The sequence below is a fragment of the Ruditapes philippinarum genome, unplaced genomic scaffold, assembly GCF_026571515.1.
Source record: "Ruditapes philippinarum isolate M1 unplaced genomic scaffold, ASM2657151v2 ctg1143_1_1_1_1, whole genome shotgun sequence".
Lineage (NCBI taxonomy): Eukaryota > Metazoa > Mollusca > Bivalvia > Venerida > Veneridae > Ruditapes > Ruditapes philippinarum.
The window spans coordinates 56,492-72,360 of NW_026861161.1; the positions used below are offsets into that span (position 1 = coordinate 56,492).

Sequence of the window (15,869 nt, forward strand, 5' to 3'; positions counted from 1 at the left end):
GGAATGTTGATCAGCATGTGTAGTTGTGCACCTGAGTTTCGCTTTTGATTTTTTTTTCTGTTTTGTCAGAGTTATTGCCCTTGACCTTGTAAAAATTTGCAATTTTCAATTTGTGTTGTGCATAGCGCAAAAAGTATTTAACCTAGAGTCATGAAACTTAACAGGAATGTTGGTCAGCATGTCTAGTTGTGCACATAGGGTTTCCCTTGTAGATTTATCCAGTATTTCTAGAGTAATTGCCCTTGATTTAGTAAAACTATTCCATAATGTTTTGTTATTTGTTCCTTGAGTGCTTGAGATAGAATCAACCAACTTTACAGAAATAGTGATCAACATCACGGTGAAGTTATGCATCTGGGGGTTTGCATGTGGATTTTTTCAGCTTTGTTAGAGTAATTGCCCTTGACTTGGTATAAATTTGCAATTTTCAACTTGTTCATGCATAGCTCAAAAAAGTATTTGAACTGTAGGCCTGAAAGTTTACAAGAATGTTGGTCAGCATGTGTACTTATGCACCTTGGGGTTGGTTGTGGATTTATTCAGTGTTTGTAAAATTCTTGCCCTTTACTTAGGAAAAGATTTTTAGTTTACATTTTGTGGCACATGTAGCCCAAAAATATTTGACCTAGAGTCATAAGATTGACAAGGCATTGGAGTGTGGGGGGCACCCGTGTCCTATGGACACATTTCTAGTTTATACTTTTTATTATACAGCTTATTTTTTGCCAATGTCTCATATTTGAGAAGAACATACCTCAGGTGGTCCTTTATATTTGGTAGAGTTTGGGGTAACTGAGTTGAATGTCAATGCATTTATATATATAAGATAAACTTTTATTGGTAATAAGTTGGATATCTTTCAACTTCATCAAATAGCAATGACATACCAACCTATATTTTTTACAATAACAATAGGTCATGACTATTTCAAATTATAGAACTGATTTTTCAGTAATAGAGTATTTTCATTTTGGGAAAACAAAAAAGAAAATTTTGGGTTTGTGACAACGTGAATGTCTTATCACTTGTAACTTTTTATATCTCACCAGGAAGGACAGCACGAGTTAAAGTTACCAATACCAAAGTTTATGTTATCAACTGGGGAAGGTGGTAGCCTGGGAGATGCTGTATCACCTATGCCAGGGGTCATAGAAAAGGTCACTGTCACACCAGGTACAAGTGTAGAGAAAGGAGACCCACTTGTTATTATGATAGCTATGAAAATGGAGGTAAGTGATCAAAGTTCTGATGTACAACTTAATGATCATTATTATATAGAGGATATTTGTTTAGTTCAGTGTAAGATCGGAATATATTTCACCGAGTGAGCACTAAAAGGTATATTTCACGAGTGGCGCAGCCACAAGTGAAATATGAACTTTTGGTGTTCACAAGGTGAAATATATTTCGATCTTACACTAAACTAAACAAATTTTCTTTTTATTATATGCAAAGAAACGTTTTAAAAAGATAATTAACCTAATACTGAACGAAAAGCGCGCCAAATAATAATACAACGTAACGTCATTTACGACGTCACGTCATTAAGTTGGTACCCAGTACTGTGCACGCTGGTATTTCACTGAAACAACGTAAGGGGCTTAAATTCAAAACGGTGAAATTATCAAAGTGGTAATTTCACTGTTTCAAACATTGAAATTACCAGTTTTATTTCACTGATATATTTCTATAAACCACCGAAAAGCATGTAATAAAGTTGTATTAAATTGTGTACATTGGATATTTGAGAGAATAAAAGGAAAATATTTATTATTCATATTAAGCCTTTTGGCTATTGGCCAAAGCCCAATGTGAATATAAAGGCAGAGGTGAATATCATATTTGCCATGTCCTGAGACTTGAATATTCACAGAAAACTTCATAAAGTAACTCCAAGGGTCCGTTTTACTTACGTACTAACGCTTAAGATTTGCATAAATTTTTAATTATGTCAATTTTTTTTTATGTAAAAGTGTGTTACTAAAAATAAGAATTTCATAAAATTTTCCATTAAGTTACACTTAAAATTTGTTAATTAACCACTCTATAAATAGATTATTAAACATCAAAATAAACCTGTGTGATGGATGGCCGATGGTACAGTATGAGCTTAAAAACTACAAATTGCTCAGTGACATTTCTGGGTGTCCGTAGATGACGTTTAGCTTTCTTGAATGTTTTGTTGTCACCGATTTGATTGCCTCCGATTGGAAGGCACTTAATTTTGATAGATATTTCTGAAACGGCTCCTTATTGGAGAATTCTAAAAACCTCCATGAAAAGTTACGAACTATTTTAACACAAGTTTAAGAAAAAACATACAAAAGTTTTCGAAGCGCCCTTTATGTAGGTATAAAATTAAGTGTAAAGTTACTTACAAAAAAAATTACGAAATGTTAGTAAAACTGGGGCCCCTTAGTTGTATTATGCAATGAAAATAAAATTTCCCTCTCACATTTGATAAATTTTCAAAGGTTGTGATTTCTGTTTTTATGCAAATCAACTAATAATTTTTCAGTACATATCACATTCACCAGCTAAAAAGTACATATCTGTTTTATTATAGAATTCATAATCACCTTTATATGGACAATTTAAGTTTTACTGGAAACCAGCATTTTAACAAATGTTTATTTGAGTCGGTCCCCCTTGTTGATGACATGTTGATTATTGCATTTTATTACATGTTTTGCAGTAGATTACTGAATTATAACGGTTAATTATATTCTGGTAATTTCACAGTAATGATTACCAAATATAATTTCACAGTAGCCGAACTATATTTGGCGTAAAAATAAAATATTTATCATTAATGAATGTTTTTTTTCAGCGTAAATGTAGTCAATCATAATAAAAAATGTACGTGATAACTGTACGTGATAACTGTAGTTCGTAAATATTTACGAACGTTACACATGCTGAAAAACATCTAAAATCTAAAAATAATCATGGAATTATATTTTGCTTCAACATTGTGACGTCATTATTTGATGACGTCATGAAGATAAGAGCATGACGTTACGCGGCAAAAATCAGTAAAATGGTGTAAAAATCGTTAAAAAAATCATGAAATAAACAGAAAATTTGTTTGTTTTACATGTAAGATCAAATAATATTTCACTCGTGAACCCCAGCTATGATATTTTCACTCGTGGCTACGCCACTCGTGGAAAATATTGCATCTGGTGTTCACTCGGTGAAATATTTTTCGATCTTACACTGAAACAAACAAATATCCTCTATGTCAAATTTGTGATACTATGACTTTGAACATTTATATTGTTTGTTTCAGTATGTAATCAGAGCTCCTAAATCCGGTATTGTAGAATCAGTATTTTATAAAGTTGGTGATACAGTACAGAAGGGTGTGGCACTTGTACATTTCCAGGACAACAAGTCAGCTAACCAATCAGATGACAGCAGTAAAACAGACTGATTCATCTGAAGCATGAAATATAAAGATATTAAACAACATGTTTATACTGGAAAGATTCTGTGATAAATTGTAAAATATCATGAACAAATTGATTTTTAGTCCGACTATACAACGATTATGGAGAGCTGTCCTACTCACCCTGGCATCCATGTCCAGTTTTCAGATTTAAGTTTTTGTGCTGTAAAATATGTTCTACTATATCTTACGGTATCAACTTCAAATATATGTTCCTAGTCATCAACCATGTTTTGTCGAACAAGGTTCGTAACTCTGGAAGCAATATTTCCATATTTATCCCCCACCCCCTGAACTTCCTTAAAACATGTTATTTTTAGCTTAACTTTTTCGAAGAAAATAAAAACTATTGCCACAGTCATAGTGATGTTGCTGTTGCCACAAACTTTAACATTGGTAATCATTTTTTATTTCTCAATGGATTGTCTCCATACTTGGACACAAAAACCCTTTGAACAAGACGAAGTAGACCACAGAATGACCTTGGCCATCACTCTTAATGACCTTTAAGGTGAAATGTTTGAATTTTGCTAGATTTTTTTCGATAAATTGATAGAATTTTGTTATTTATAAAAGAATTGTCTTCATACTTGAACACAAATATTCTTTGGACAAGACTTTTAAGTAGACAAAATTGTTTTTGACTTTTACTCATCAATGACCAAGACTTCAACTTGAAGGTCATATTGAAATTTGCTGGATTTTTGCTATAATTAGTTATAACTTTATCATTTATGAATCGATTGTCTTCATACTTGAGCACAACTACCTTAAAGACCTTCAAAGTGAGTTTGACCTTTAGACCGAAATGAGATTGACATTGCGTGCGTGTGATCTTGCGTGCGTGCATGTGTTATAGTGAACTTAAAAAACACAACACTATTCCAATTTCAACCAAACTTGGCAGGAGTGATCCTTGTGTGAAGGGCTACCATCAGCAGTGAAGATGATGGCTTCAATGTTTTGGGATAGTCAGGGGATAATCATGATTGACTATCTTGAGCAAGGTCATACCATAAACTGTACGTACTATCCAGACGAATCAAAAAATCGCGCATAAAAGGAGGGGCAAACTGACTCAAGGCATTCTGCTCCTGCACGACAATGTGCCAGCTCACACATCCCAAGTTGCGATGGCTCCTGCAACTGACTGCGACTTTGAAATTCTTCCCCCATATTCTGCAGACTTGGCCCCCCTTGACTCCTACCTGTTTCCGAAACTGAAAACCAAGCTTCCTGGTAGATGTTTTGGAAGCAATGAAGGTGTCATGCAGGCGGTCAATGAGTTCTTTGAGGGCCAAAATAGAGAGTTCTATTTTGAAGGGTTAAACCAGTTGGAGCACAGGTGTGCAAAGTGCATTGATGTAGAGGGCTATTATATTGAAAAGTAAGATCAGTTGAGTTCTCTGACTACCGTAAGTACATCGGGCCAAGAACGTTTTGATCAATCCTCGAATTTGAAAAGTTTTATATTTTTTCTGAAGTATTAAATTAACTTTGTTATTAGAAATGATATCTACTTTAGACTTTAGATAATTGCTCTTTGTCATTACGTCATGTTTGACAAGGTTCATATCTCTAGCATCTTAATTTCAAGAGTTATTTCCTCTATGATCTTAGAATTTTTTACTTTCAAAACTTTTTTTTTTGCTCTTATCATTTTTGTTACCGAAGGGATTGACTTCAGGTTTCAAATTGTTGTCTTTTCCATTACAGCATAGAAATGTCTGTTTAATTTTTAGTGACTGTTTAATATTTAGTGACATGGTCACATGCATATTATGTGGTGCAAAAATGTTGAACATTTGAGTGGAGCTTGCTTGATGCTGATACAAAAATATATTTATATCATAATTGATTTTTTTTTTCATAGTTTTGTCTTCCTTTTTGGTGTCCAGTATTTAATTAGTCGAGTGTGCTGTCTCCATTGACAGGTCTTGTTTGTTGTTTTACTAAAAAGAAATTTGTGTATTCTTTGAACCACTTGATATTTAATGGCAACACTTCATTTCTAGCTTATTTATAAATGAATTTGTGAATAAGTCCAAGAAACCGTGATGATTATCATTTAGATATTAGCTTAATTAAAGCAGCATGAATCTAGATGTGTGTACATTTTAATGAATTGGTAAATTTTGTTATAAACTACAGTGTAATATAGTGGCTTAGTGTATGGATAAAAAAATGATCAATATCACATTGTCATGAGAAATAAAGTAATTTGCATTAAAATTAATGTCAAACATGTGCTTGAATAATTTTACATTTCTTGTACTACATGTATAAAATATTATCCTAAAAAAGATGTGATTTCTGATCTGAAGGCATACATCTGTTGAGCTATCAACTCTAATGTTTGTAAACCCAACATATCTTATGTTAATATATGTGCTTGTAAATGTTAATTATAAATTTGAAGAATATTATGGATCAGTATTGTTAATGAAACTAGTAAGGGCATTTTTTTTTAGATTTTGTGTGTTTTTTAACAATAGATATGTATGCATGTTTTGGTTGTTTGTGGGATTAACAATAGATATGAAAATATATGCATGTTTTTTGACATTGGAAAATGTATGTATGTTTTTTGACATTGGAAAATGGAACTTCCATTTTTTCTATAGAAATATTTTAACATGGTTCCCATTATATCTCCATAAAACAGTGACAAGTTTTTCAGTGGCTATTAATAGTTCTGTGCATTTGTAATTTCATTTTTAATTGGATAACCATGATGTTTATATATATATATATATATACACACACACACACACACACACACACACACATGGTTGTTGTCAACATATCAACTTATTTCGTCATATAAATAGATTTTGCTGTTGTATAAATTGATAATGAATATTTTTGGCAGATTTGATGTTCCTGTATAAATGGTGGTTCATTTTGGGCCATATAACCTAAATAATATACTTAAAAATGGATTGTTGTGTCATTTAATGAAAACGCATTAATTAATATTCTTATTGACATTGGGTAGATAACTTTTCTGTTGTATGAAGTTTAACATTTTAGAATGAAACTGGAATTATCAAATAATATTTGCAAGGTTTATCGTATTGCACATCTGTACTCTTACAATGTTATATGACAAGTTAATTATGATACCTTTTTACAAGTCAACTCTCACCTATTGATGACTTTTATTAAATTGATGTGTGTTTGTTAATAGATTATGTTTAGATCAGCTTATTATGTTGAGATATATAGGATTAACTGTCATTTTGACGTGTCTTTTAATGAATTGATGACAATACTCCCATATTGTATACAGTTGTGAGCATTAAATTAAACATATTAATTAGTATCTGTATTATGTTATAAATGGCTACAAAGTCTTATGATAACTATGAGGAATATTAAATCAGCTACCTCTGTGTACACACTCTTTGAAGTACGATCATTGTTCTAAAATAGGAACGGATCCATCTATTCAGATATGCAAAGGTGTTAAATACTTAACTTTTTCGGAACCTTAACTTTATACTTATTTGAATGTTGCTGCTTAATTGGGACTTTTTTATGCTCCCCGAAAAATTTCGGGGGAGCATATAGTCGGCGCCTTGTCCGTCTGTCCGTCCGTCCGTTGTCTTGTCCGGAGCATAACTTGAAAACCCTTGGAGATAATTTGTTGAAACTTCATACAGTGGTAGAGGGCATCGAGGGGGAGTGCAGTGTCAAAGAACCATAACTCTATTTTGCCCGGTTTTTGAATTATCTCCCCTTATAGAAAAATCTTGTCCGGGTCATAACTCTAAAACTATAAGAGATATCAACATGAAACTTTGTAGGTGAATAGATCTCAATGGGTAGATGTGCAGTGCATAAGAACAATAACTCTTTTTATCCTAATTTTGGAGTTATTGCCCTTTGTTAATTTTTATACTTTGAACTTTGTCCGGAACATAACTTGGAAAACCCTTGGAGATAATTTGTTGAAACTTCATACAGTGGTAGAGGGCATCGAGGGGAGTGCAGTGTCAAAGAACCATAACTCTATTTTGCCTGGTTTTTTGAATTATCTCCCCTTATAGAAAAATCTTGTCCGGGGCATAACTCTAAAACTATAAGAGATATCAACATGAAACTTTGTAGGTGAATAGATCTCAATGCGTAGATGTGCAGTGCATAAGAAAAAAATAACTCTTTTTGTCCTAATTTTGGAGTTATTGCCCTTTGTTTATTTTAATACTTTGAACTTGAACTTTGTCTGGAACATAACTTGAAAACCCTTGGAGATAATTTGTTGAAACTTCATACAGTGGTAGAGGGCATTGAGGGGGAGTGCAGTGTCAAAGAACCATAACTCTATTTTGCCTGGTTTTTGAATTATCTCCCCTTATAGAAAAAATCTTGTCCGGGGCATAACTCTAAAACTATAAGAGATATCAACATAAAACTTAGGAAGATAGATCTCATGGGTAGAAGTGCAATGCAAAAGAACCATGACTCTATTTAGCCCTGTTTTTGAATTACCTCTCCTTTTAGAAAAATCTTGTCCAGGACATAGATCAACATGAAACTCTGTAGGTAGATAAATCTCAATGGGTAGATGTGCAGTGCACAAGAATCATAACTCTGCCTTGCCTAATTTTGGAGTTATTGCCCTTTGTTTATTTTTACTTTTTGAATTGTCCAGGACATAATTTGGAAATCATAAGAGATATCATCAAGAAACTTTGTAGGTTGATAGATCACATTGATTAGAAGTGCAGTGCAAAGAACTGTAACTCTGCCTTGCCTAATTTTGGAATTATTGCACTTTGAACTTTTTCCACGGACATAACTCTGAAACTACAAGAGGTGTACTTTCCTGTGTCCAAAACCTATTCGGGGAGCATCACCCGGCTCAAACCGGGCTCTTTTTCACAGGCAGGAGAAGGGGTCCTTCCCTTAAGTGTGTGTGTGGGGATAACATGTTATTTTTCCAAAAGTGAAAGAAGAAAAAAAGTTTATATAAACGTAGTGCTAGGGGGCGGGGGATTGTATGATGATTGAAATTGTCCTTGAAGTGAAAAATGCCCTGATAATGTGTATAATATACATTTTGTAAAACCTTTAAAAGAGAGGATTTAGAAATGCTTGTTGCAATCTTTTATACATGTATCATAAGGCACTTGCTGAAAATACATTTATATTGATAAAACCTTAATTTATCAGTTGATCTACTGGCTGTTATCTTAGACTAATTTACTCACGCTTGAATCAAATTGCCTCAAGCTTCTCTCTTCTCCTCGGTACGTGTACGTCGTAGAGAAGACACGGGGCATCGGCAGAAGATTTGAAGACTGGGAACGGCGATAAAAGATCTGAACTTGTGCTGCGGACCAGCTGCCGGACCCGCCGATGTCCTAACTAAAGCCGTGGGGAGTGGTCCTACAAAGTAGGCTCTTGGGTCGACGAGGATGGTGTGCTAGGTGCGTGAGCCCTTAGCACGGTTAGACGGCTTGAACGGCAGGCCTTTTGCTGGCACCAACAGCCCTTTTCAGGGCTACACTTTCATATTGTCTCAGTTTAGGTTCTCATTGACCGCCTTACGGTGACCTACTTTTGGCTCAAAATTCATATCTTTGGCTAATACTCCGTGGAAATCGATGGAGGTAAATTATCACCACTTTGTGCTTCAAAATTAATTCTTTAAGGGCATGACTGGTGACATGTCCGGGGTCCGTACTCGACAGCGAAAGCTGCATTTTGTGCCCAAAAGGGCGGATGGACCCTCATTAAGCATAAAATAATACATACATGCCTCAAGCACAATCCCTTCTCTCGGAGTGTGCACGTCACAGAGGAGGTACAGGGCATCCGTAGAAGATTTGAAGAACTCGGGATGGCAAAAAAATAAACAAAAACCAGAACTTGACATTCGGATCAGCCACCGATGTTCTGAATAATGGCAAGGGGAGTGGCCCTAAAAAGTAGACGGGGACGACGAGGAACGTATACTTAGGTGCGTGAGCCCATAGCACAGAGAGTGACGGTTTGAGAGGCAGCACCAACAGCCTTTAAAAGAGGTACCTCCTTTTCATATTGTCTCGGGTTACTGTATATTTAGGTTCTTATTGACGACCGCCGTACAGTGACATATTTTTGGCACCGTACTTGACAGCGAAAGCAGTATTTAGTGCTGTAAGGGCGTATGGACCCTCATGAAGCATATATCTGATCAACATCATCAAGCGCAGTATGGTTAGCGGTATAGGTAGAATGCTCTTCTGTAAAAAGGACGACTCGTGCGGCATAGGTCACTTTCGTTGTTATTTATCATGGGATCCTTTCTTTGGTCATTGGCACTGTACCTCTGCTCTGGCATGTACAGAAGTAACTAGTTCTTTGCGAAAATGAAAGTAACTGGTACGAGTAAAAGTGCTTGATAACTTGCCCAGAAATAATGCGGTGATTGAACTATGCACTGGTAAATTCAATGTAACTTACTGCAGTGATACAGAGGGTAAAGTAGTAAAAGTACCACCACCACCAAATTGCCTCGACATATTTATATTTACGAATAAAATATCACATTCAAGGGGACTATTTCTAAGTCACCAGTATATCTACTTTGTGTCTCTTTCCTTAATTTACTCAATATTACGCAGATACCTGAATCGGCCTCTACACTGACTAAGAGTAATCTACTAAAAGCACCTGCGTGACCAGAGTATATATTCTAACAAATTATGTTGGCACATTCAGCATGGGGCCAGCAAAATCAAGTTAACAACAACAGCCACAAAAAACATACATAATCATACGTGTATTCAAGGGGACAGGTTTTCGATGGAGTTGTGGGATTTTTCATCATTTCACAAACTTATCCTAAATCTGTTTTGCCATAGTAAGTACTTTTACTGTACAATTCCACATATTTTTTATAATGTCTACACTCAATTTTAAGTGTAAAACTGGCTAACTTAGTTCAGAGAATTTAGTAAATAATCTAGATCACAGGCTACTTTACAAATTATCAGTTTAAGTGACTCTTTCATTTGATTTAGGTGACTCATTCATTACTTTATTTGTAGAAGGTAATACATTAAAACATATTCAGATTTGTAACGCGACCCTCTAAATTGTAGAACGAAAAAAAGATGGTATTGAGTTAATTTATTAATAAATTACCAATTTTGTTGATTAAATTCAATAAACAAATGGAAAACATCAATTAGTGCAAAAACTTATTTTTGCTTTATCAATATATGAAATCCGGAGAGCATATCCGGATGATGATACAGTTGGTTTACATATAGTGATATCTGATCGTCCTCACGGACGGAACCAGACTGATTCTTGTGATAGTTTACCCACGGAAGTAAGCCACTTTGAATTTATCAGAGCACAGTTCAGTACTTTTAACGTTACGTACGTCCACCTAGAAACTGTTACATTTAAGAAATTCATTTTCTGACAATGCCAAAGCATCATAGCAAGCCATAATTGGCTTATCTCGGCGTCCCAATATGGTTCGTTTATTCTTATTCTTAGAGTTACTTATGTACATGTACTGGTAAACAATTTCATCCTGCGGATCTCTGTTACCGTCAATCAAAGTTATGGGTTATATTTATTGTAAATCTGACTATATTTACATCGGTATAAATAAATGATTCATTAACATCATCAAATATATGGCGAGTATTTTATTCATTTCAATTGTCATTGTGTAAAGTATAATCATGTGACTAATCTATGGTGACTGATTTGGAACGCTTTTGTAGAATAACAAGTATATACATGTTTAACCTATAGCTCTTCAGCGCTTCTTATGTAAAATTCTTCCAAGTATAATTTCCAATAACCGTAAATTATACCATACCCAGACTATGGTATAATTTTCAGTTTTGAAGATCGAAGGAGTAAGTGTTTCTGGGCGGAGCTATAGGTTAAAACAGATACACCATTGGTGCGTTGGCGATCACTCGACTTCGTCTCGTGAGGTTAAGGCATAAGAAAGGTCACGTGATTATGGTATAATTTACGCAAACCCAGAAATCGTCAACGCAGCAATGGTATATCTATTACTTATATGTTATCTCTTTAATGACGCATTGGCATTCATTATGTTTTGGTTATAAATTAGATTTTTTAATGTCCAGTTCATTGACTGTATTTTCCTATTCATTTGACTTTTTGATCAATTATATAATCACACTAAATAGTTGATGATGCCATTATTTTCTCTTTTAACACACAATTTACTGTCTGAATTAATCTATCTGATAGAAACAATCACATTTAAAGTAAATTGAGCGTGCATATACGACATTTAGATGTAGAAGTATTTTGATGTAAAGGTTTAAATAAAATTACAGGTCGAGTAAATTACATGAGCACATTGAAGTACATGTGCACACTTTTTGAATGTACATACTGCACACCAGCATCCATTGAAAATGTACATTTTATCGTTGTTTTCTTAAATACTGCAATTTTTCAGAACATTAGTTTTCATTCATACGCTCACTTTGGGTTCAACTTAATCCCGTAGCAACATTTCTGAACAGTTTAAACAGTATATATCCCTGAACAAAGTTTGGGTTGGTATATAGGAGTCATATGGTGGTCGGTCGGTCGGTCCAGCGGTTCGTTGCATTTGTATTGTCCTGAGCATAACTTGAAGACTAATGGTTTAAATTCAATATAACTTCATACAATGGTCAAGCACATTAAGAGTGCAGTGCACAAGAACCATAACTCTATTGCCCTTTGTTACTTTTCCATGTCCGGAGCATAACTCGAAAACTCCTGGTTGGAATTCAAAACAACTTCATACAATGTTCAAGCACAATAAGAGGAAGTGCAATGCACAAGAACCTTAACTCCATCAAAGCAACCATAACTCTATTCCAATTCTTACACAAGGTATATTGTTGCTATAGTGAACAATTTCTTCTGTGCGCAACTCCTCCTACAATTCTCAACGGATTTTGACCAAACTTTCACAGAAGCTTTGTAACTAAGTGTCTTTGCACATATTGTCAAGTTTTTGTGATTGGATAATATTTGACCTAATTATGGCCCTTTGTTTTTTTCCTTATACAGAATATATAGTGAACATTATAGTAACTTTCTCATTTCCGAAGCAGTCTTGCGGGGGTATTCATCATATTTAGTGATAGCTCTCGGCATCAGTCACATATACCATAATATACATAGAATGTGAAATATCAGACTAAAGAGTTCCACAAAATATACTAATGTACTAGATGGCATATCAAAACAAACGTGTTATATTATGAAAATAAGCTTAGCTGTCAGTTACTTAAATCCAAATATAATGTTTGTACAGAATACTGCAAGTTTTAACAATATACTCCTATCTATGCTATTCATAAACATAGAAAACTTGATTGAATTAACATTAGTACTATACTCTCTAGTAATGTATTTTTTTCTTCTATCAGTATTAAAGAATTGACAATTAAATAAGTAATGATTGATATTCATCTCCAAGTGAGCTAGTATTGCACAAGTTACACATTCTTAATTCTCGTGGTATATTACAAAATCTACCAGACTCAACTCCTACATCTAAAACGCAATATTACTATAGATGTGATGGTAAAATATCTAAAAACTTTTCGAATCTGAATTCATTTTTGTACTTTCTATAATTCAGACATTTATTGGATTCTGACATTTCACTATGCCAATTTTGAATGAACTGGTCTTTAAGTCTATTTTTAACAATTTTCTTAAACAATGGAAGAGAAGTGGCAATATCATAAACCAATAATCTACTGTATAGTGCAGGAAATAGTTCTATGACACAGTTCCCTATATCTTTATATTATTATCTCTATATCAGAATATCCCCACAATTCTATAAGAAATAATCACTTAGTTGAAATGACCTTTTTGCAATATAATGTATATAAGGACATTTTATTATTGAGTGTACCTCGATTGATTGGGGGAACAGTCACACTGATAAATGTTTTGTCCATATAATTAAAAGTTTCAGCCGAATTGATAACTTTTAGTTTAATGGGTGCACTGGCGGAAATGGTTGTTTTGAGCGATTTTTATATAATTCAATGTGTACACATTGAAAGCCCATGATACTGTTATACGGATTTGATCCAAGCAGAACCTGACATGATAACTCAGGATTTGAACGCTCACAGTATCCAAGCAGAACTCGACATGATAACTCAGGAGTTGAACGCTCACAGTATCCAAGCAGAACTCGACATGATAACTCAGGAGTTGAACGCTCACAGTATCCAAGCAGAACTCGACATGATAACTCAGGATTTGAACGCTCACAGTATCCAAGCAGAACTCGACATGATAACTCAGGATTTGAACGCTCACAGTATCCAAGCAGAACTCGACATGATAACTCAGGATTTGAACGCTCACAGTATCCAAGCAGAACTCGACATGATAACTCAGGAGTTGAACGCTCACAGTATCCAAGCAGAACTCGACATGATAACTCAGGAGTTGAACGCTCACAGTATCCAAGCAGAACTCGACATGATAACTCAGGAGTTGAACGCTCACAGTATTCAAGCAGAACTCGACATGATAACTCAGGAGTTGAACGCTCACAGTATTCAAGCAGAACTCGACATGATAGCTCAGGAGTTGAACGCTCACAGTATTCAAGCAGAACTCGACATGATAACTCAGGAGTTGAACGCTCACAGATTTCAAGCACAACTCGACATGATAACTCAGGGGTTGAACGCTCACAGATTTCAAGCACAACTCGACATGATAACTCAGGAGTTGAACGCTCACAGTATTCAAGCCGAAAATGATTCTAAAAAATGCGGATGACCTGCAAGGACATAACTGTTGTCGTTGTGTTGATCAAAGAAGACATAAAGACATGCCAGGAACTTCATGGATCACCAAAACGGCTTTGATTGTAACGAAATGCGGATGACTTCGTCCGAGTTGGTTGTTGTTGGTAAACATGAAGGCATTCTGAACAGCTTTTGTAAGCCAACGAATCGGTTCGTCCATTTTTGTACATTTGAAAATTTAAGCTGTTCAGCCAACGAATCGTAAACATTGCACATTGTCTTTCATTCGCAGCTGAAAACAAATTTCAGCGACAAGAGACAGACAGCAATCCAGTGAATGTACGAGATCATTCTACTGATAAAAGGTGAAAAGGTGTACATTACAGAACACATGAATATTTAAGCTATGTCTGTCATAGGAATGTTGTCCATTTTTAACAATAAGCTTCATAATTTCGCTATTTATGCCACGCCCACCGCCTCGACGTGATCTGTTCAGTCGTTTATGTATGTAATAGTGGTCAGGTTTCTAATGAGAATCAATGCTTTACACGGAGACCAAACGATCACAAGTTTATAACCTGGAGTAAATTCTCAGGGCTCAGTAGATTTATATGTAAGTGTCACTTTATAAAAGATGATGGACTAAACAACAACAACTAGTACATACAATTTCAATCAAAATGCTTTTAATTTATGAAGCCCTAACAAATTTAATGAGTAATACTAATCAAATTATATTTAGTTTTATATTAAGAATAACTTTATTTATTATTTAATTAAGATTATGTTTATGATATATTTTATATGTGGTCGATTATAATAAACGTAAACGTTTGTTAAGGACTAAGTCCAGTTTAATGTTTCAAGGCTAAGCCTTGCTGTACTGACCAGAGTAGGTACAGTACCTAACCTAGCTAACATCGTCAAAGTCAGCTTATTTATACAATTCAGTATTCACTGCAACAATTTGATTGGTTGAGAATAATATTGTATATACCATGCAATAAGTATGAAAGATAGTAACTAATAACTTATAGATTAACTGTTAACTTAGATTACCGTAAATACACATCCTATTACATGTACATACAATACATATTGTATGTTTCATTTTTCTATTATCTTCAGACAAATGGTCATCAATAGTAAAAACTGTATCATAATAACTCTCTACTTTCGGTTTCTCAGACTGCAAATCACAGATAACTTTTTCCTGAATCTTTAGCCCCACTTGTCGAGCCATTGTACGTTGGTTTACCTTTACATTAAGGTCCATTTTTAGAAAGTTTAAAAGCTATTCAAATATACATGTTCACTATTAAAATTTGGCACTAATTTAGAAGGGCAGATAATCATAAAATTCTTTTTTTGTTTTTGCAAAATTATGCCCTTGTTTTCTTAATCTTTTGTTTTTAAAGGGTCAACCGTAAAAAAACTCCCCAAAATAAATCATTTTCTAATTGGAAAATTTTTCTTTTAAAAAATTTGGGAAATGTATTCCAAAGGGCAGATATGTTTATATCTGTTATTTTTAAATTTCCCTAAATTAAATGCCCCCTTTTTGATTTTGAATTTTTTTGGTTTTATATTTTTTAAATTTCCCCCAAAAAAGTGTAAATAGATTTTCCCACTTTAAACTTGGT

General features: G+C 34.4%; 1 protein-coding gene across 1 annotated transcript in view; it reads left to right on the forward strand.

Moving 5' to 3' along the window:
• Window positions 1-6,774, forward strand: part of LOC132714728 (methylcrotonoyl-CoA carboxylase subunit alpha, mitochondrial-like) — a 54,575-nt gene extending 47,801 nt beyond the window's left edge. Inside the window, exons 15-16 of the mRNA XM_060697647.1 lie at window positions 1,050-1,229; window positions 3,293-6,774. Coding sequence (XP_060553630.1) covers window positions 1,050-1,229; window positions 3,293-3,436 — 324 coding nt within the window. The 3' untranslated portion in view covers window positions 3,437-6,774. The remainder of the gene's footprint in view (window positions 1-1,049; window positions 1,230-3,292) is intronic.
• The last annotated feature ends 9,095 nt before the right edge of the window (window positions 6,775-15,869 follow it).